At 41.0% G+C, this 21,891-nt stretch overlaps 1 protein-coding gene across 1 annotated transcript; it reads left to right on the top strand.

Moving 5' to 3' along the window:
• Positions 1 to 1,384: 1,384 nt before the first annotated feature.
• LOC120567030 (ras-related C3 botulinum toxin substrate 2-like) lies at positions 1,385 to 15,424 on the top strand (the record flags this gene model as incomplete). Its single annotated transcript, XM_039813815.1, has 5 exons — positions 1,385 to 1,461; positions 7,032 to 7,149; positions 12,819 to 12,927; positions 14,097 to 14,230; positions 14,822 to 15,424. Coding segments are annotated over 4 exons (435 nt in total), but the record flags the coding sequence as incomplete, so codon positions are not given.
• Positions 15,425 to 21,891: the final 6,467 nt, after the last annotated feature.

Here is a 21,891-nt window from a genome sequence, read left to right on the forward strand (position 1 = left end):
GCAATTTCAGCTGAAAGACTAAGCAGGTGTTTTGTTTTAAAACTTGTCAGTGAACTCATACTGTATAAATATACATAGGGAAAGCTCATAAAGATTTTTTTGGGAAATAAAGAAACACCAAATAAGAAAGAAACAGTTATACACTGTACCGTTTGAGAGAAACAGTGAACAGGTAAAAGAGCACATCCCAAAACGTCCTGGTAAGATGTCTGAGGTTACATACACAGCTATAAAAAAAATCTGAAAAACACTATATCTTTACTATAGTAAAACTGTGCACTTTCAGAAAGTAATGGAAGTGGAAGCAATATCAACACTACATTACTTTACATTACGTATGGGTGGTGATGGTGCAGTGGTTATGACACATGCCTTTGGTGTGTGAGATCTGGGTTAAATTCCCACTGTGATACATCAACCAATGTGTCCATGAGCTTAACCCATAGGCGTGATACATACGACATACATACCAATAGCTTTGGATGAAAACATGAGCTTAATTACATGTAATGTAATGTCATGAATAATCTAAAAGGCATGATGTAATGTCATGAATAATCTCACAGTAGAATATTTGGTCCCTGAGCTTGCAGACCACCTGGTTTTCATTCATACCTTTCCAATCTGTGATCTTCTCTGTGTGTCAGTGCCTTGGTGAAGACAGGCCACGAGTGCTGGTGTTATTGTTGAAAATGCTAACAGCAATGCTCTGGAACAAAATACAAACAGGACTAGTTGATACTTGTTTGATCATCTGGTGCATGCAGCCAGACATCACTGCGCTCCTGTAATGAACATGTTACTGGCTCAAATGTTTCCATCTCAATTATACAATGTGATATTAAAACTAATAAAATAAACTTGTAAACATGCAAGGCTACTGATATTGTACATGTGTGATTATTGCTCTGAGATCAGTCTGCCAGCTCATCTCGCATCCTCTTTCTCTGCTTTTCTATACCGTTGTCCTAAATACATTCTACACACTAAATCTAACCAGGTTGGAATTAAGCATGCAATGCACAAAAGCTGCTCAACTGCTAGAAAAAAATACAGTGTGGGTGATAAAGAAACAGTTATACCCAGAATTTGGGATAACAGAATATCCCAAAATACAACAAATACAATTGAAATATTTTGAAAACACTTCTGCTCTCCCTTCCTGTCTTCCATAATTTCCTTTTAGTACAAAATTGAAAAGTATGCTGAGTATAAAAATGATTTTTTATTCTACGTACTGTATACTGTACTGTAAGTATGTAGTATGGACTTGGGACAAAGCTTATGTTGATTGTTTCTGGCTGTGATTCCCTCTTTTAGCCTGAATGAAACATTGAAATTGTCTGGTCATAATGTCTCACTGCATGTGTTTTTACTTGTATGATTTAGAGCGGTGGGAAAAACATGTCTTCTCATCAGCTACACAACCAATGCCTTCCCCGGGGAGTACATTCCTACTGTGTGAGTATGAGGCACACCGACACACATGCTCTCTTTCTGACGGTAAATTACAAAGTAAATTACATGTACGAGTAAACTAACATGTTGCACATTTCTGTATGAACAATAATCAACTGTAATATGCAATGGTGTGCATGCAATGACACATGGGACAAATATGGCACACGAATGCAGTAAAAAATATATATACACACACACACACACACACACACACATACACACACACATACACACACATACACACACATTGCGTACATCTGCCGAACACTGACAGATTTGGGCTGGCAGCAACCTAGAAGTTAGGAAGCAGGCTTCTTTTCTAAAAGACAAAAAAGCTGACAGTTAAATAGAGAAGAAAAAGGTTTACTAACCACTCTCTATTTCAGCAATTAATGTTGCAGTGCTTGTGAGCAAGCCACGGATTTTATGTTTACTCCTCTAGTCAACATATTACCTAATAATAGAAATAATCAACTTCATCAATACACTTTCAAAACACAGTTACAAGGTGTTTTACACAGGATCTATTCAAGGTCCCATGGCATGAACATTTCACTTAATGAGCCTGCCTACGGTCCCCCAGTGGCTAGAAATGGCGATAGGTGTAAAGCGAGCCCTGGGTATCCTGCTCTGTCTTTGAGAAAATGAAAGCTCAGATGGGCCGATCTGCAGGTTACCTCCGCTTTCTCTGCTTTGCCCGCCCAGAGAATTTGGCCCACCCATGAGAAAGAGACATCATGGCTTTCAAACGAGCAAAGTGGCAGTTGGTCAAGGCCACACCCCCACCCTCCACCTTCCCCCCCTCTCTCCTCCTCAATAGCTACAGACACAGAAATGGCACATCCTAAGGAAAGCTCATTGTAATTCTAGTGGCTGTAATTCTGCACCAAGGCTGAATTTCGGGAAAGAGACTTAAGACGTAGGGGACCACTAAGGCCTATATAAAAGCATCCAAAGAGCAGCATGTCATGGGACCTTTAAAACATTTCCAGACTAACTAAAGGACAAGTAAAAGCCTACAATAAATGTAAAAAGAAATGATACAATGAGTTGAAATAGAATTACATTAACAAACTATTAAGATATTTTAGAAATAGGAAATAAGCGATTTAAATGTCCTTTTTTAGTCTTTAGACAGGATTTAGGTCCATGAAGTAAAACAACTCAACGCTAAAACCGATTTGTAACCTTTAAAGAGAGGCAAGAACATGGGCGATATATCTCTTTGAATTTGTTAAAAGCCTCTAGCAGCTGTGTTTTACTAACTGATGGCGTGAGATGAGATGAACACACGCATGAGGCAGAAACAGGATGTTGCTAAAAACAGAGTTAGTTGCGTGTGTCCATCGAAGTTGCACAACGAAGCGATCAACTAGACGATCCAAGTCAAGTTAGGTTCAGTTTGCAAAATCAGATTACCTCCGTTATCAAACTGATGTTGGTTTATTCGTCTTAAGAATGGCTTTTATCTGTTTTTGCAAATGAACTCAAATGAGTGTATGTTGTCCTATGTGTAGCAGCACCATGTGTACATACCAGTGGTGGGATGTAACTTAGTACATGTACTCAAGCAGTGTACTTAGGTAGATATTTTAGGTTCTTTCGCTTGAGTCATTTCCTTTCATGCCGCTTTCTACTTCTACTCCGCTATATTTCAGAGAGAAATATTGTTCTTTTTACTCCACTATGTTAATATGACAACTACTTATTAAGATTGTTACACACAAAACACATGTAGTTTCTAAAATACAATGTTATATTATAAATTAAACTACCCAACATACCCATCCAATGTAACGGCCTACAAGTTCAGCTGAAGTGATTAGAACATTAAACACTTAGTTGATTGACAGAACCTGCATTTTTTTCTGCATTGAGTACTTTTACTTTTAATACTTTAGTACATTTTCCTGATGATACTTACATACCTTTACATAAGTAACATTGTCAATTCGGGACTTTTACTAATAATAGAGTATTTTAACAGTGTGTTATTAGTACTTTTACTTAAATAAATGATCTGAATACTTCTTCCACCACTGGGTACATACAAAAGGTCCAAAGGGAAGTTTAGGAAAGTCATTTCCAAAGCTGATAGAAGAGACTGTAGTGTTTCAGTGTGACCACACAGGGGCAGCACAGCTTAGCATTACAATCTACAACGTTGCAGGGGTTACTTCCTTAAACACCCAGGTGTTTAAATAACAAATATATTAGGCATTTTTATGCCAAACCCACCCAGCAATTTAAATTCAAGTGTGTTTAATCCTTTCAGTAGAAGGATTGTAATTAATCTGTCCAAATAAACTTGTCCTTTTCCATGGTTTCTGTAATAAAAATCTTCTCCTCTCAGATCTAAGGTGTTTAGTTATATGACCCTACCTTGGCGTGATGGCATTTCTATGGCATTTCTATCCATCCATCCATCTTCGTCCGCAGTGGCGGATTTAGTCATTTTGGGGCCCAAGGCAAACACAGACATGGGGCCCTCTACACAGACACACAGACACTCACACAGACACTCGCACACAGACACTCACTCACACACTCAGGCCCTGTTTACACGATGACGCTCTCGGGTGAAAACGAAAAATATTTTTATTGGATGTGCCTTTCGTTTATGCGGCGACGGCGTTTTTGGGGGCTTAAAACGCAAAAAGTGAAACCACCTTCCAGAGTGGAAATCTTAAAAGCGCTCCACCGTCGCGTTACCATCTAAAGGGTAAAACCGCAAAAGTCTGAAGACAGAGGTGTGGAGAGAGGCGAAAAAGGCGTCTGTTGTTACGGAGTAGGATACAGAAATTATAGGCTCCTGTTAGAATTTCCAATGTAATGGCTCAATATTTAAATGATTTCAACAATGTGGATAAGGTTGTTATAGTTCGATGACGATATGTAGGCTATTCATTTGAGCCAGAGCAGGCGACAGACGTTACGGATGAAGAGAGAGAGAGAGAGAGATAGAGAGGCAGCGGTCAGCGGTCAGAGGTCAGAGGAGGGTCTGCTTCAGCCTCCTCTGCCCACTGCCTCGCTCTCAAGCAGGAGAGAAGTAGAATGAATGTTCTGCGCAGGTGGGTGTCTTGGTGGTGTTGTGTGGCAGTGCCACCTAGTCACCTGGAGTGCATACTACATCGAATTTCACACACTTTTGCGTCACCATACCAGATCGTTTCCGTGTAAACATAGCGCCCCACTCACACACAGACACTTTCGCACACAGACACTCTCACTCCACACACACTCACTCACACACACACACTCACACACACACACTCACACACAGACACACTCACACACACACACACACACACACACACACACACACACACACACACACACACACACACACACAAACACACACACGGAGATCAGCCCAATCATTTTTTCTCCATTCTTCATTTGCAGGTAATAATTCCTGCTTGTAAATCTTCGCCCCTCTTGATTTTTAGGATAAATTCTGTCGTCCTTGCTCTGAACTGGGCCTCTCTGCACTATTGAGCACCGCTCTTTGTCAGTGAGATGTTTTGACCAGAGTGCTGCTGGGTCATCTTCAAGTTCAAGAGTTACACACTGGTCATGACTGCTAGTAGGCCTACTCATTAGTTGTTCATTGGAATTGTCGTCTTTTTCGTCATAGACGTCGTCAACATTATTATCACTGTCACTGAAAGTGAACGTGGACAAAGGCGCCGATTTATGTTTTCCTCCGTGGGTGCTCACGCTCTTTAAAAAAAAAAACAAGTCAAAAAATGTTTGCGTTCAGAACCTTAGGAAATGGACAGCGGCCGACACGAACACACACACACACACACACACACACACACACACACACACACACACACACACACCTATTAACTCGATAATAACGCCGTAAAGTAGTCTAGTCTATCTTTCAACTCAGGACAGCGCCACTTCTCACAACTACAGATAGGATTGGAGATGAAAAGTTGAACTGACATGTAACCGCGATCAGCTTCGTGGGAAATTAAGAATCAATGCCACCGACATAACCGACGATCGCTGACATGAGTTAGTTATTAGTTATTAGTTATTCATTTTAAATTAATTTTGCCTACTGGCAGTTGGCCAGCGTGGGTGCTCAGGTATTTTTCCGTGGGTGCTCGAGCTACGGAGCACCCACGGTACCTATGCGGAAGTTTTGTTACCTGAAGTTGAAGGATCCTCATCATCCTGTAAAGGTGAATTGGATGTAACGTTAGCAGCAATATCGCTGGAGCAGCCTGGGCTGGCTCTGTCGGCAGCAACGGGTAGCTCCTCCTCGCTAGCAGCAGTGCTAACGCTCGTGATGGTGCTTGTAGCGTTGTTGTTATTGTCAGCGGCGGGCATCACGAAGAACTTTGTTAACTTCGGCAATTTTTTTTTTAAAAACGTTTTTCTTTTTTCTTCCTCCTTTTTTCAGCACCGCTTGGGTAGTTTCGCTTCATTACTCTAGTCTGTACACTGTCTGTCACTCTGCACACGCACTCTGTCTGTCTCAATACATCCATGGTCTGTCTGTCACTTTCTTTTCTCCGTTTTTGCGCCGACATTACAGCCTTGTCACTTTCGGAATGAGCAGTAGCCTAGGTGATTTAATGGAATAGTCCAATGTAGTGAGGTGGGGGGGGCCCTCCGGTCTGCGAAACTAATGATTTGATGCCATGTTTTGCAAATGGAGTTTTAGAAATATATAATTTGCGAAAAGTAAAAAAAAAAAAACAACCCTTAACCATAAGTTAATAGGGCATTTTGGGGGGCCCTAGGTAGCTCGGGGCCCAAGGCAATTGCCGACCTTTGCCTAATGGTAAAGTCCGCCCCTGTTCGTCCGCTTATCTGGTGTCGGGTCGCGGGGGGAGCAGCTCCAGCAGGGGACCCCAAACTTCCCTTTCCCGAGCCACATTAACCAGCTCCGACTGGGGGATCCCGAGGCGTTCCCAGGCCAGGGTGGAGATATAATCCCTCCACCTAGTCCTGGGTCTTCCCCGAGGCCTCCTCCCAGCTGGACGTGCCTGAAACACCTCCCTAGGGAGGCGCCCAGGGGGCATCCTTACCAGATGCCCGAACCACCTCAACTGGCTCCTTTCGACGCGAAGGAGCAGCGGCACCTCACGGATGACTGAGCTTCTCACCCTATCTCTAAGGGAGACGCCAGCCACCCTCCTGAGGAAACCCATTTCGGCCGCTTGTACCCTGGATCTCGTTCTTTCGGTCATGACCCAGCCTTCATGACCATAGGTGAGGGTAGGAACGAAAACTGACCGGTAGATCGAGAGCTTTGCCTTCTGGCTCAGCTCTCTTTTCGTCACAACGGTGCGATAGATGGAATGTAATACCGCACCCGCTGCGCCGATTCTCCGACCAATCTCCCGCTCCATTGTCCCCTCACTCGCGAACAAAACCCCAAGGTACTTGAACTCCTTTACTTGGGGTTAGGACTCATTCCCTACCTGGAGAAGGTATTTCTAGATCAAACTAATTAATTGTTCAAATCATCACTTAAATGAAAGACTGGCTCACTGAATGATTGATTGATTTATTGATTGGTTTATTGATCGCTGTGCTCCCCACAGGTTTGACTACTACTCAGCTAATGTGATGGTGGACAGCAAGCCAGTCAACCTGGGCCTCTGGGATACAGCTGGACAAGAAGACTACGACAGGCTCCGCCCACTGTCCTACCCACAGACGGTACCCACACACACACACACACACACACACACACACACACACACACACACACACACACACACACACACACACACACACACTATGGAGGACTATGGTTAACTGCTACTCAGATCTCTGCAGGGTAAATCCAGACAGCTAGCTAAGTCCAATCTGAGTTCTCTGTTGCACGACTAAAACAACTTTTGAACGTACACATGTTCCACCAAAACAAGTTCCTTCCCGAGGCTATTTTACGTTATACATCTAAAATTGTTTTCTCAGTCAAACTCAACCACCACCAAACAACATGTTGCATGTTTACATTGTAAAAACGTTACATTTACATTCAAAAAGAGAAGAGCCACATGACTCAGTGTCCCTCTTGGACGCAGGCTGCTCTGGTATGGAGTTATATTCCTATCTTTAATCAAGAGCGCATTCTTTCAATTTGAGAGCATTTCTCACTGATATTACGTTCAGATTTTGTAATAATTTCCCTCAAACGCTGCTCTCACACTCAAATAGTCACTGCTCGCGCTTGGTTTTGCTCTGCTTGTGCTCAAAGTTTGCTGCTGCGCGGATTTTCTCTGCTTGTGCTCAAAGTTTGTGCTGCCCGCTTGGATTTGCTCTGCTTGCACTCAAACTTTCTGCTTGGACTCAGATATGTTGTTGTTTGGACAGATTTCCTGCTCTCAGCTTTGAACCTTCTCCTCGCACTCAGGCTGATTCTGCTTACTTCCAAAGTTTCTGCTCTCGGATTTCTCCTGCGGCGCTTGGATTTTTTTGTGTTATAACCCTATCAAAAGTCAACAACCAATAGAATGCCAGCTGTAGTGTTGACCAATGAAATGATCCCAACCCTGTTGAGGGTCGTTCACTTTACTTTAGAACGTCTGTTGAGGGCGGCTGCTCTGTAACCTGACTGTAACCAAGTTTATATATCCCCGCGCCGTTTATAGCTTTATTATAAGTATATGTCAACAATGTGCACAGAATGGTTGCGCACTTTCACCTGCACCCGTCAGGAAACGGAGAGAAAGCTTTGAAGTGGGACGTATGAAGTTATGTCCACAACTACGAGGGTGATAACATAACTTAAGCACCTAGCTAGCTAGCTAGCATATGGCGCTAGCATATAGCCTAGCTTGATGTCCAGAAACAAATATATGTTCTTTATTGTATAGCTAGCTAGATTGAACGACTATTAGACGGACGTGTGTGTATATGTGATGACCCTACTTTGTATTTTTTCCTCGTTTGGTTAACCATTGTTCCTGGGATTTGGCTAATTTCATGTTAGAGCCAGTAGTAAAACAAACTGTAATATAACTGAAAGAACACAAGAAACTGGATTGTTTGTGTCAGTTTTTGCATCACTGTTGTTTGTTGTTCATCAGAATTTAGTCTTCATTCCTTCATATAACATTAGTTTGAAAATAGATTCATAGCAATCTGTATAAAACGTAATGTTAAGTTCAATTTATCACAAATAAAAACAGATCTAGAAATGATATGGTTTCTTATTTGCTCCTTAAATAGCAGTTATTTGTTTAATTGATACAAAGCAAACTGAACTGAAAAAAGAAGTATTTTGTTTTACTTTCTTTTCATCCAGGGTGGGGGGAGGGGGGGGGCCCCGTGGTGTGGTGTGTGTGATATCACCAACCCATGATAGCTAGAATTCACCCCCCTACTCCAGATCTACCTGCTGTATGTCTGGCTACAGACTACAACCATCTGCTCCAGATCTACCTGCTGTATGGCTGGCTACAGACTACAACCATCTGCTCCTGATCTACTACTGACGGCTGGCTACAGACTACAACCATCTGCTCCAGATCTACCTACTATGCGGGGCTACAGACTACAACCATCTGCTCCTGATCTACCTGCTGTATGGCTGGCTACAGACTACAACCATCTGCTCCGGATCTACCTACTGTATGACTGGCTACAGACTACAACCATCTGCTCCAGATCTACACTACTGCGGCTGGCTACAGACTACAACCATCTGCTCCAGATCTACCTACTGTATGACTGGCTACAGACTACAACCATCTGCTCCTGATCTACCTACTGTACGGCTGGCTACAGACTACAACCATCTGCTCCAGATCTACCTACTGTATGACTGGCTACAGACTACAACCATGTGCTCCAGATCTACCTACTGTATGACTGGCTACAGACTACAACCATCTGCTCCAGATCTACCTACTGTATGCCTGGCTACAGACTACAACCATCTGCAAGTTTTGTTTGTAGTGAACATCATCAACAGCTGCACTTAAAGTCTCTTGGGTTCATATGGGACTTGGTTGTTCTCCATACTGCATCAAACACTATTATTTTTTTGTGTTATATTAGTACAGACAACAGTAAGTATCATTACTTAATCACAGTATATATTATTCTGGTGTACACTGTTGACTTGACTCCATGCTATTGACTATACTTTAGCTTGCCACCTCAAAACTTTACCTTAATTGCTCTTGTATAGTTAATTTATCTTCTACTAGTTGTACATACCTCCTATTTAATTGAATTATTCTTAATTTGTGTTGCCATACCTGAATCATCCCTCTTGTGAACACTAGGCCTATCTTATCTTTATTCATAACCCTGCTCACAAACTCACCTGAACCTGGGTCATCTGTTTGCCAATATCAATGTTCCTGCTACAGTAAATCCTATAGGCACATTGTACTGCTTCACCGTAGTATGAACCATATACTTTTAAGGTTTTGTGTCAAATATTGTGCAATTTGTTATGAATTACTCATTGTTTTGACAAGGTAAATTAAAGCTATTTACCAAGTGTCAGCTCTGGTAAATTTAATTGTACTGTTTTTTATTTTATAAATGTTATGGAACATGAAAAAACTATTTGCCTTGATCAGGGTTTTAATTTGTTGCAAATGTGAACATGGTTTTAATAATCTGTATCTTATTGCTCTGAAAAACTACAATGATTTAAGAAATAGCAGTGATACTTATCAACATTTATTGAATTGATTGAATATATGGACAGACATTACAGGCACCTATTCATGTCAACAGAGAAAACAATAATTTGTTCTCTCTTTTATCACTTTGATTATAACGGCTGATGGTGCAGAAAAGGGTGAAGTCCTTGTAGATCTCTGGCACTTTGAGGACAGACCGATCCAGGAACTCTCCACTGTTGTCTTTGTATAGTATGCTCCTATTAAAGACAGATTCATAGACATCAACATGTAATATATTAGGTGTACATAGCTTGCTTTAACATCATTACTATCTTACCTTACCTTCTCTGATTTGGTTTTGTGGACATCAGTAATTTTCTCTCCCAGGCCTGGTTGTGCACCCTGTGAATTTAAGCAAGAAACATAAGTGTATGTAACATGATTTTACTATTATATTATTATTATTTTTACAATTGCATTATTATCAGACTTGCCAACCTTCTTGGTTTGTGCTACTGCTGCCTGTCCTCTGCACACAGGTGAGTGATGTGCTGACTGGCACAGGTCCATGCACATAGTGCAGCTGTGATGCAGCTCAACGGGTACTTAAGTCACACCTGGAAGAAGAGAAACAAACCAACAAAATACTTGTTCTTTCTGCTCAGTTTGCTTTGTATTAATTAAAAAATTACATTTAAGTTGCAAATAAAGCATATCATCTCTAGATCTGTTTTATTAGTGGTGAAATTGTACTTAACAGACTGGGTCCGTGTACTTTTTCGTTCATTTGATTTTCATTTCATAAACAGGTATTAAAAACAAATGGTTATTTGATTTTCGTTTTAAATCATGGGGATCAGACCTCCGGTGCTGGGTCTAATATTCTAATATTAGCTGCTGCAGCTAGCTAGCAGCTAGCTACCAGCCCTGTGAGCTTGGTCCCCCGCGGTTCGCTTCCCCGGTGCTGACTGACTCTGGTCCGTCTGCAGAGCTCGCGTTACCCGCTTCTAGCTGACCTGGGAATCTACCGCTGCGTGATTTATTCATATTTTATTTACTTTGCAGTGATATGCTATGCACTGATGTCAGGCAGGCTTGCTGCTGCTTTTAGTCTGAGCCTGTGAGATAACTAAACTTCCTTTGAATATAACGTGCATATAAATAGACGGAATAAATAAAAGTCCCCGGGAAATAAATATAAGTAAAACATATGTATTTAGGCTATTGAACTATAATGACTAATGCCTATATATGTATTGCCTCATTTATGTATTTCATGTTCCATTTCATAGCCATATTTATTTGTATTAAGGGGGCAAAATGGACGATCAGTCGCTCAGGAAGTTATAGACTACAGTTTCCCTCAACAGCAGCCGGGACATTCTAACGCTTAACGTGAACAAGCTTAACGTGGTAACTTAATGTACCTAAACAATGATCAATCAGATATCAATCAGTTATCAGTCACATAACGTCCATAATAATTGGACTTTGGGTTAGATTTTTTGACAGTTTTCAGTGGTTATGAGGAGCAATATGAGAGAGAAATTTGGTAATCATTGATCATTGTTTAGGTACATTAAACCACCTCTATTTGTTTCTGGACATCAAGCTAGGCCATATGCTAGCTAGCTAGCTAGGTGCTTAAATTATGTTACTAACCCTCGTAGTTGTGGACATAACTTCATACGTCCCACTTCAAAGCTTTCTCCAGTTTCCTGACGGGTGTGGCGGAAAGTGCGTCGACCATTCTGTGCACATTGTTGACATATACTTATAATAAAGCTATAAACGGCGCGGGGATATATAAACTTGGTTACAGTCAGGTTACAGAGCAGCCGCCCTCAACAGACGTTCTAAAGTAAAGTGAACGCACCCTCAACAGGGTTGGGATCATTTCATTGGTCAACACTACAGCTGGCATTCTATTGGTTGTTGACTTTTGATAGGGTTATAACACACAAAAATCCAAGCCGCAGGGAGAAATCCGAGAGCAGAAACTTTGCAAGTGAGCAGAATCAGCCTGAGTTGCGAGGAGAAGGTTCAAAGCTGAGAGCAGGAAATCTGTCCAAACAACAACATATCTGAGTCCAAGCAGAAAGTTTGAGTGCAAGCAGAGCAAATCCAAGCTGCGAGCACAAACTTTGAGCACAAGCAGAGAAAATCCAAGCGCGAGCACAAACTTTGAGCACAAGCAGAGCAAATCCAAGCGCGAGCAGTGACTATTTGAGTGTGAGAGCAAGGTTTTGAGGGAAATTATTACAAAATCTGAACGTAATATCAGTGAGAAATGCTCTCAAATTGAAAGAATGCGCTCTTGATTAAAGATAGGAATATAACTCCATACTCTGGCTGGCTTCATGTTTACTGAGAAAAACTCATTCCAAATATTTACCCTTTTACAGCGGTTGGTCAAAATGTCAGTAACTGCAGTCTAATATACAGTAAAATAATGATATTTTCTGGTATCATAAGATAACCACACTAGATGTTGCTGAAAGCTCTGGAACAACAGACTAAGTGGATGATGTTAAGATTTTGGTCATATGACAGTAACCTGAACTTTTAAGGTTTATAATACCCTTAGCAATGAAATAAGTCTGTTATAATTATATACAGATATAGAGTAATGTAAATATTTTATGGTACAGTTACACAAAAGCATGCAAAGGACATAAAATCCCAGTGTAGCCAAATCTGTCATTGAATATCACTCTCATCTCATTGTCTATTCTTTAGGATGTTTTCCTCATCTGTTTCTCCCTGGTGAGCCCAGCGTCCTATGATAATGTCAGAACTAAGGTAAGTCTTATATCTGTGGTACATTATTATTTGGACCTTTTCACATGTCAGCTAAATATATACTATATATATTTGTAGTTTATATAATCAAGGAGTCCTAATAAAAAACAACCCTGGTTAGACTATATATTAGTAGAAACAAACAATGATTTAGTTGCTGCCTCTTCTGCCACACTTGCTGAATAAGATGGATGGGACGTGGTTTGCATGTGTATGCATGAATAAAAAGAGGAATTACCATAATTAGTAGCTAAAACAGCAGACTGTACAGAAATCTTAGCTCTCAACTGCACTGTCATACAGAAAGAAAGAAAGAAAGAAAGAAAGAAAGAAAGAAAGAAAGAAAGAAAGAAAGAAAGAAAGAAAGAGCAGGAAAAGAAAGAAAGGCATTGTGTTTAAAGCTGCCCGTGGTTCTGCAGACAGGGACACAGGGGGGATTTAAAAAGTGACTCTTTGACATTTTGTCAGACAGAGAATTAGATTCTGAGCTCTAACAAATAATAATGTACATGAACAGTAGTAATACAGTTGCCAAGTATTTTTGTGCCTAAAGCTAATTAAACAGCGACCGTTTTACAACATGTTTGAAACCTTGATCGTTATGTTAAGGAATGGGGAGGGAAAACGCTTCCGTGGGACGGATTTCCTGCCACCCCAGGAGTACTACTTAAGGGGACCAGTTTTTTAACCCAAACCACAATCTTTTTTTCTCATCCTAACTAGTCATTTTGTTGCCTAAACTCAACTGCAATGGGCGCTGAAATTACCGTAACATCACAGTGCCCTGTACCTGGCCCAAAGTAACCTTTTATTGGCTAAATTTAAATGTAAAGGCCGCGGTCAGTCGCCGTAACTTTGTAAGATACGAATTGTTGTGCATATGTTTTTGTACAATATCATACTAACCACAATTTAAGTGGTCCTATGGTTTGGAGGAATTGTTGTTTAAAAAAGAATTACCAATCAAACGATGTACACCATGTCCATATTGACAAAAGTTTAGAACTTTTGTGTTTAAATACTTATTATGTAACATGTCAGAACTCACACACCTGGTGGGTGTTAACAGGTTAACATACAGTGGATACATACATTACAGGTTTAATGTGCAGGCTTACAATCGCAGCTTGTTTTCTTTAGCCTACTCCTCTCTTATTCTTTCGTTCATGTATAGTTTTATTGATGTGATCTGTGTGTCCTTTGTCGTATGTGCAGATTCAGTGAAGTACCTGGAGTGCTCGGCTTTGACCCAGTGCTGTCTGAAGACGGTGTTTGATGAGGCCATCCGAGCCGTGCTCTGCCCCCAGCCCACTAAGGTCAAGAAGAAGCCCTGCTCCCTGCTGTAAATGGTAAGGCTGACTTAAACACGGAGGGAGAGGAGGAGAGTGCTCAAAGAAAGAGAGAGAAGAAAAGAATGACGTTTTAGTCAAATTTAGTGAATAGGTGAGGGACAGAAGAAGGGGTCACAATGATTCATTCAGTGGATTGCTTTTCCTGGATCATAAGTCTGAACACATCCTACTCAACTTCTGAGGAATCTTCATCACGTACTGTGCAGCAAGAGTTGGTTAATGATCACTAATGGATGATTCAAAGGCCTCTACTTTACCAAACATACAGTTTCACAGAGACTGTCCTCTCCCCAAAAAACGTTTGTACAATCAGCAATTACAACTCATATTTGCATTTATGTAGTTTGACGGCGCCCTCTAGTGGATATACAAATTATGACGGAAGCAAAGCAGGAAGTATAAGAGCACCAAATGTTGTGTAAGGAGGCAGGTTGGGGTGGTGGATGGGTCAAACAAACACTTTCACCTAGGAGACAGTGGTTTTGTTCGGTTTGAAAATTAAAGTAAACGTCAAGTTTTTTTTAACTTTACGAAAACAAGTGGAACTATGAAGTTGTGTACTAATTCATGTGGTCTTCATTATTTTAGATTCATGCAGGACCAGAAAGAACAGAGAAAGAGATTCAGACTGATGACCCCTCGTTAAAGAAGACCTTTTGAAAGTTCTGTTATGTTTCTAATAGAAAACTACAACTAGATTTCCACTGGTTAAAACAAATAATGATTTTGCAGTTATAATAAAATGGCACCAAACATTTCTGTGCTGCATACTCTGAGACTGATTTTTAAAATGCATTATAGACGCTCTACCAGGCACAATTTTCTACTGCCCCAGTTCGCACTATAGATTTGATCTGTTGGCTTTAATGTAAGACCACGAGCAGAATGCTACTATATTATGTTTCCATGTACCAACATACCTTCAGACCAGACTGCGTCTCACTGCCCTTTTGGGGTCAACAATAAGCTACATACAGGTGCTTTTGTACAGCTTCAAATGATATTTGTTAGTGCAAAGCTAGTGTTGCTATAATATAATGTCTTACCACTGTTGTTATGAGAGTCACGAACAATAATAAAAACACAAGGATCAGGGATGTAGTTTTGAACAAGGTTGTATTTTAATAAAAGTTATGAACAAATGTATTATTTGTTGTGATGTCAAAATAAAAGACATTTTATCAAGTAAAACATAGAGAGAATGTTATTTCTTTATAGTTGACGTGACTTTTGTCCCACACATTGTGACACGTGATTTGAGGCTCAAACCGCTGGTTTTCCAGTCTCTACAGCTTGGTGCAAGCAGCAGCATCATCTACATGATCCCAGCAGAGAAACAAAAGAGCTCAGTGTGGAGGATCTGGCGAAGGTTAACGCTGATATATCTCACTGCAGTCCTACCATCTGCTACAAGCATCATCATCAAGCATCATCAGTCTTACTTTTCTTTCCTAGAGGGTAAAACATCAGGGCAGTTATATGTTAATCCGATGTATTTGTTTTCACTGATTTCCAGCGGTAATGATTGATGATGTGAATGGGAGGAAAGGTTCCACTATCTCATGTTGTGTGTGTGTGTGTGTGTGTGTGTGTGTGTGTGTGTGTGTGTGTGTGTGTGTGTGTGTGTGTGTGTAAATTATTAAGTAAGTAACACTTGGTTAATACGAGTGGAACAGGGGAGGTGCAAAGCACTTATGAAAGCATGGAACCACCAGACAGAAGACACAGGCAGCTGTGGAACAGTACAGACAATGTCCCACCTACTGGAGTGTGAAAATGCCCCCCAGTGCAGCCCCCAGGACCTGGCTGAACCAACCCCGTCAGCTGTGACCTGCGCCAGATATTGGCAGAACGACATCTGAAACTGCAACGGACTCGAAGAAGTTTATATAGCACTTTTAAATACACAAGTGCTTCACACACACATGCACAATACGTATGAATTACAAAACTAAAAATAAATGTGGGTTATAAAATACAAATTAACTTGTGCAGCACTTAACACAAAGGCAAAAGTATAAAGGTGTTTTTTTAAAAGACGCTTTAAACAGTCCAGAGATTCAGCAGACCTAACAGACAGAGGGAGAAGATTCAAGAGGGTTGGAGCTAAAATGTAAAAGGCACGATCAATCACCTTTGGTCTTGTAGTTGGAGCGAGGGATGGATGAAAGACCGAGGTTCAAGGATCTGAGTAGGCGTCTAGTGGAGTGAGGAACAAGGACCTCAGAAATGTAGCAGGGGAAAAGGTCATGTAATGCTTTGATGGTTATCAACAGTATCTTATACTGTATTCTGAATTTTAAAGGGAAGGCAATGACGTGATGCAAGGATAGGTGTGACAATGTATGGTAACAGATAACTGATCGATCATCTGGTCCTAGGATGGAGAGTTTCACTTTATATCCAAATATTAAACAGATCTATGGCAGCATTTTCTGGGTTTAACCCTTGTGTTCTCTTCATGGGTCAAAATTGAAAATTAACCCCCCAGGGTCACCCAGAAAAGAAATGATGCCATAAATCTTGTCTTTGTACACCACTCCTCCACCAGAATCTCCCTGTGAGAGAGAATATATATATATATTAATATAATAATCGTTGCGTTATTGAAATATATTCATCTTAAAGGTGCACTATGAGTTCCTGTATGACGTCACTTCTGTTGACGTTCCAAGTAAATACCAAACAAAGCTCGCCCCTCCCCTCATGTTTCCGTAACTGTCATGACTAACTGACTAAAGTGTGAATTATACTGGCCGCAGCCCAGCTGGCGCGGGCAAATGTGACGTCATGGAATCGCCGTAACTATTTATACCCGCTTTGGTGGTCTCGACACTAGTTGCAGTCTTCTCCTGAACAGAAGTGGCACTAATGAGCAAAGGCTACCGACGTTGCTCTTTCTACGGACTAGAAGAAGAAGAAAAAGATAAACAACGGCAGAACTGGCAGCAGCATTGACGTCAATGCTTCGATTTGATTCAATGACCTACTTCGTCGGATCAAGCCTTTCATTCGCCATAAAAGAACTCATCTTAACCCAGTAAGTTTACAAGAGAGACTTACAGTCACCCTGAGAGTCCTGGCATCCGGTTGCCCAGGAGCTTGTTCATGCTTCCTGTTTCCGCTTTGTCGCACGCCGCTGCAAAAAAAAGTGTTGAGTGGTGTGCGACCTCGGCTTGCGCGCTATAAATCCGGGCGCGCCGGCAAGATCTACATCATTTTAACGTCACGATGGCGCGCGCCAGGTTGGGAATGGCCAGTATAATTCACGCTTAACTGTCACTAACCCCCCATTTGATTTGAGACAAAAATGAAATCGTGCTGAAACCATGCAGGAACTCATAGTGCACCTTTAACACAACTCAAAACGTAAATAACAGCAGAGGAGAGAACGTATTAAAGGCCATGCCAACCCACATAACATATATCCATTTTAGGTGTTTGGCCACAGAACCAGTGTTGATACACCTTGACTTGGTAAACCTTTCGGAAATCTTTCTGCAAAGTATTTTTGAGGTCTGCACAGTTGACAACGTGAATGTCTGCACAGTGGAGAGTAGGCGATACACCGGGTTCTATAGAGAAAGAGAGAGAAAGAAAGAGGGAAAAACATTTGACTACAAAATACATCTGAACATTCTTTCAATATACAAATACATATATTTTGAATGATCAAAATAAAGTTATAAATAAACATACATCTGCCTATTGGCTGAGACAGTTTTTTTATATTCTGCTTCAGTATTGCGAGAACTAAAATATATATTAAATACAATACAATTAATTTCAGTACAAAAGACAAATGCATATAGATCATGAACTTAATTGAATGATTAAAAATCATCTCACTCCTTTCATCATTAGGGCCTCCAGTAGTGGCTGCGTGACCTGCAATCTCAAACCTAGAAAATAACAACAGGAACCAAGTGGTGAGGTTATATTAAAAGCTTTTTGATGCATTCCTGCTACAACTATTATAAATGTTAAAGGCTTCAAAAGGGCATAGGTGCTCTAAGCGATGTTGGGTGACGGCACTTCTTGTTTAACGTTCAAAGTATTTTCAAACTAAACGGAGGCTAGCTCACCCCTCCTTCCTCCTCATCCTCATCTCCCTTCCTTCCTTGCTTCCGCTCACTAACCCCCCCCCCAACACCCACCCCCAAATCCTTCTTGTCGGTTATTGGCTGGAATGCTGGAAGACTGTTTGTTATGTTTGGTGGTGCAGGTTGGCGCAGTTTGTTTTTGTTGCCGTGTGTGGAGCCTGGGCTGTCTACAGAGACCGTGTGTTTTTTTTACAGTGTGTTCAGGGGACAGGCAGCTCGCGGATAGTGAGGAGATGTTTGCTGTATGTGACAAAAAATGTTGTAGTCTAAAAAACGCGTGACATTGCTTAGAGCACCTTTAAATGCTGATTACTAGCCAACAGCAACGATGGTATTGTTTTCACCTTGTGAGTGAGTTGCTGTGTGTGTGTGTGTGTGTGTGCAGTCATTAAACTTTTCAGATGTGAACTGTTGATGTGATCAACATTAAAGCCACGTTTTAAGATGGGTGTGGTCTGAGAAAAGGCCCCGTAGGTTTGGGGTTATGAAGTATGGAAGGGGGCTTGGCCCCCCCTACTTTGCACCCCTGACCCGATAACTGTGCAAGATGCAGTCACTAAACTTTACAGGTGTGTTATTGAGATCAAAAAGGAAAGGCCAAGTTTTAAGATGGGTGTGGTCCTAAACATTGTAAAACTTTTAAAACTAACAACTATGGGTGAAAGAAATCACAACTCACATTTCCGGACGACAGTTAAAGTCAGGAAGAGCTATAGGTGTAATGTTAGAGGGGCTAGGTAGCTGCAGCAGCATGATATCATGAGACCTCGTCCTGTTGTCTGTATAGATCACAGGTTCTGCTGTTATTTGCACTTCTTGCGCCGGACCTCCTGGATGCACACTTAAATCTGCGAACATACTGGAAGAGGTTAAAGATGAATATCACACAATGAAATCACAATATAATCATTCCACTCTGTTTCTCATCTCTTTAATACATTTTTCTCAAGAACACCTGAACATTAATATCAGTCTGTATATACTTTGCATTAGGCTGTATATGTTTCGAGTGTTTAGATGTGACAGTATTTAAAGATATAGGATCATTTCCTTACTTTCCTGGCATCAAACAGTGAGCTGCAGTTAAAATCCACCGGTCACTGATCAGAGAGCCACCACACAATTTGGAAGATTTACCGGCAGCAACTCTCAGTTTGACGTGGTACTGACGCTCACATGGTTGACCTCCAATGATTCTCTTCTGTAGATCCAGCACTGGGCTCACTGTGACACCTGAAAGTAAAAGTCCTCCATGGTAAAGTTAGAACTTTTCTTTTCATTTTTTTCTTTTTCAACTTTTTTTTAACTGCGTGTCAATAACTGCTCATGCACACACATTGATTCTCCCTTGTGGGGGGAGGGGCTTAGGAGACCGTTTAGGCTTTAGCGGAAAGGGGGGAGGGACTGAGAAGTTGTCGATGTTCAAATTGTTTGGCTAAGTCACACCTTTAACAAACAAAAATCCCGTTCACTCTTATTCACCAGAACACATTTTGAGGATCCTTTAGGTCTAACACACATGTTGAGATTATTTGGGAAGCAAATTTTCATGCACGAGAAAAAACAAAACAGTGATGCACACTAAAGACATTGCTCCATTCCAGTCCAGGTACCTTTAAGGTCTAATGCAACATAGTCTCGCTTTGCCAGACCATCCACACGCTGCGGAGCGGAGGAGGGTCTGGCTAGTCCACACAGCTTTCCGGGATGGGAGAAAAAAGTGCTCTGGTTTATTGACATTTCTTTAAACCAATCACAATCGTCATGGACGGTGCTAAGTTCTGCACCGAGCCACTGTAAAATAGTCGTGCGAGATAAAACTCAGATTGGACAGATAGTCTAGCTAGCTGTCTGGATTTACCCTGCAGAGATCTGAGCAGCAGTCAACAACAGAAGTGGAATGTCAAGGATATAGACTAAATGCAACATAACAGAAGTAACTTTTGTTATGATAACAATAATATATATTATATATATTATATTATAATAATAACTTACTACACAGACTAATACAGACATTGACAGCACCAGGGAAAAGGAGATTGAGAATCAGAATAACAGGATATGTAAAGGATTAGCTAGACAAACAATTACCTAATTTCAAAATGCATTATATACAAATATTTGAATACTCACCGACCGACAGCAAAAGGAGAAGCCTAAGACGACTCATTACTGCCATTCACCGTCGAATTAGATCCTTTCTGTCACAACAGCTGTAGCTACCAATCGCCTCGTAAAGCCTTATCAACACAACCCTATTGGCTGCAGAGCTCTCCACAATTATGCAAAGTTTGGAACACTTATCAACAGTTCCTACCCTTGTTCTCCATAAAGTGACAGCAGGGAAATGACAATGAAAAATTCTCTATAGGAGGCACTGTGAGCTCACTGAGTTAAACCACCTGTTCTTTACACAATCTACTGCATGTCACTCATTCACTCATTCACAGAAATATGTGACGAAATGCACTTTTATTTTAACTGTAACAACGATTTTTCCTCTAACGTTAAACAAGTGTTTCAGTTGCCTAACCATTAATAAGCCTTCACCATACACTAACCATAGTTCATTTGCCATAACTTGATATTGTGATACCAATATGTATAAAGGACATGTGCTGATCAATTGAGAAAAAGTTTATGGATAAAATTTAAAAATGGGAATAATCCAATCAGTTAAAGGCTACCTGACAAGTGATGGTACCAAAGCAAAAAACAAACAGATAAAAATGGAATATTGCCCAAAAAAACACTCCTGCTCAGTGATATGTAACAGTCCCTGCAATGGCCTAATACAGTATTTTTCAACATTAGGGTCAGGTCTCTGCCAAGAGGTTACAAGATGAATCTGATATAGGTCACAAGACAAGTAAGTGAATGAAAAAAAGAGAGCTTGGGATAGATTCAAACCCTGGCTCCTTTCTCACCTCTGCACACGTGGGTGTTGTGGTGTTCTTTAACATGACTTCATGATCAAGCCCAGATTTTAACTCAGTGCAGACCATATTTGTCAGCTGATTGTCAAACTAACTTCAGCCTGGTGTTTGACAGACAGCGCTCACTGCTCTCCGCTGGTCGTGAAGTGACGTTTTTCTCTCACATCCCCAGCTGATGAAACTGTTGCCCCGCAACTGCTGGATGTGTAAATATGCAACTATTTCACCTTAGGGTTTACCACAACTTAACTAACATGAAGATTTCAGCAGAAATGCGCGGACCAATAAAACATCCTCACAGCAGAAGTGAGAAGGGGGGGTCATTACCAGTTCAAATTGCAAAAAAAATACTGTATAAGGTCAACTGTGCAAGCCGCTCATAAAGACCCATAATTACATTTATTGTTACGGCGGCTGCCGTAATTATCGCAAGAGCAAACGAGTAAGCGAGGTGACATAGTATAAGAGCGCCAAATTCCACAAAAGGAGGCAGTTTTGGGTAGCAAAGATTGTTCTTGCTCGGGCTTTAACTTCTGGATATTCTGCAGCGTTGCCACAACGGACCGAATGGCTTCACTCGCATCTTTCTCCGCCCCCATTACGGAACTACAACTCA

This window comes from Perca fluviatilis, chromosome 1 (assembly GCF_010015445.1).
Source record: "Perca fluviatilis chromosome 1, GENO_Pfluv_1.0, whole genome shotgun sequence".
Lineage (NCBI taxonomy): Eukaryota > Metazoa > Chordata > Actinopteri > Perciformes > Percidae > Perca > Perca fluviatilis.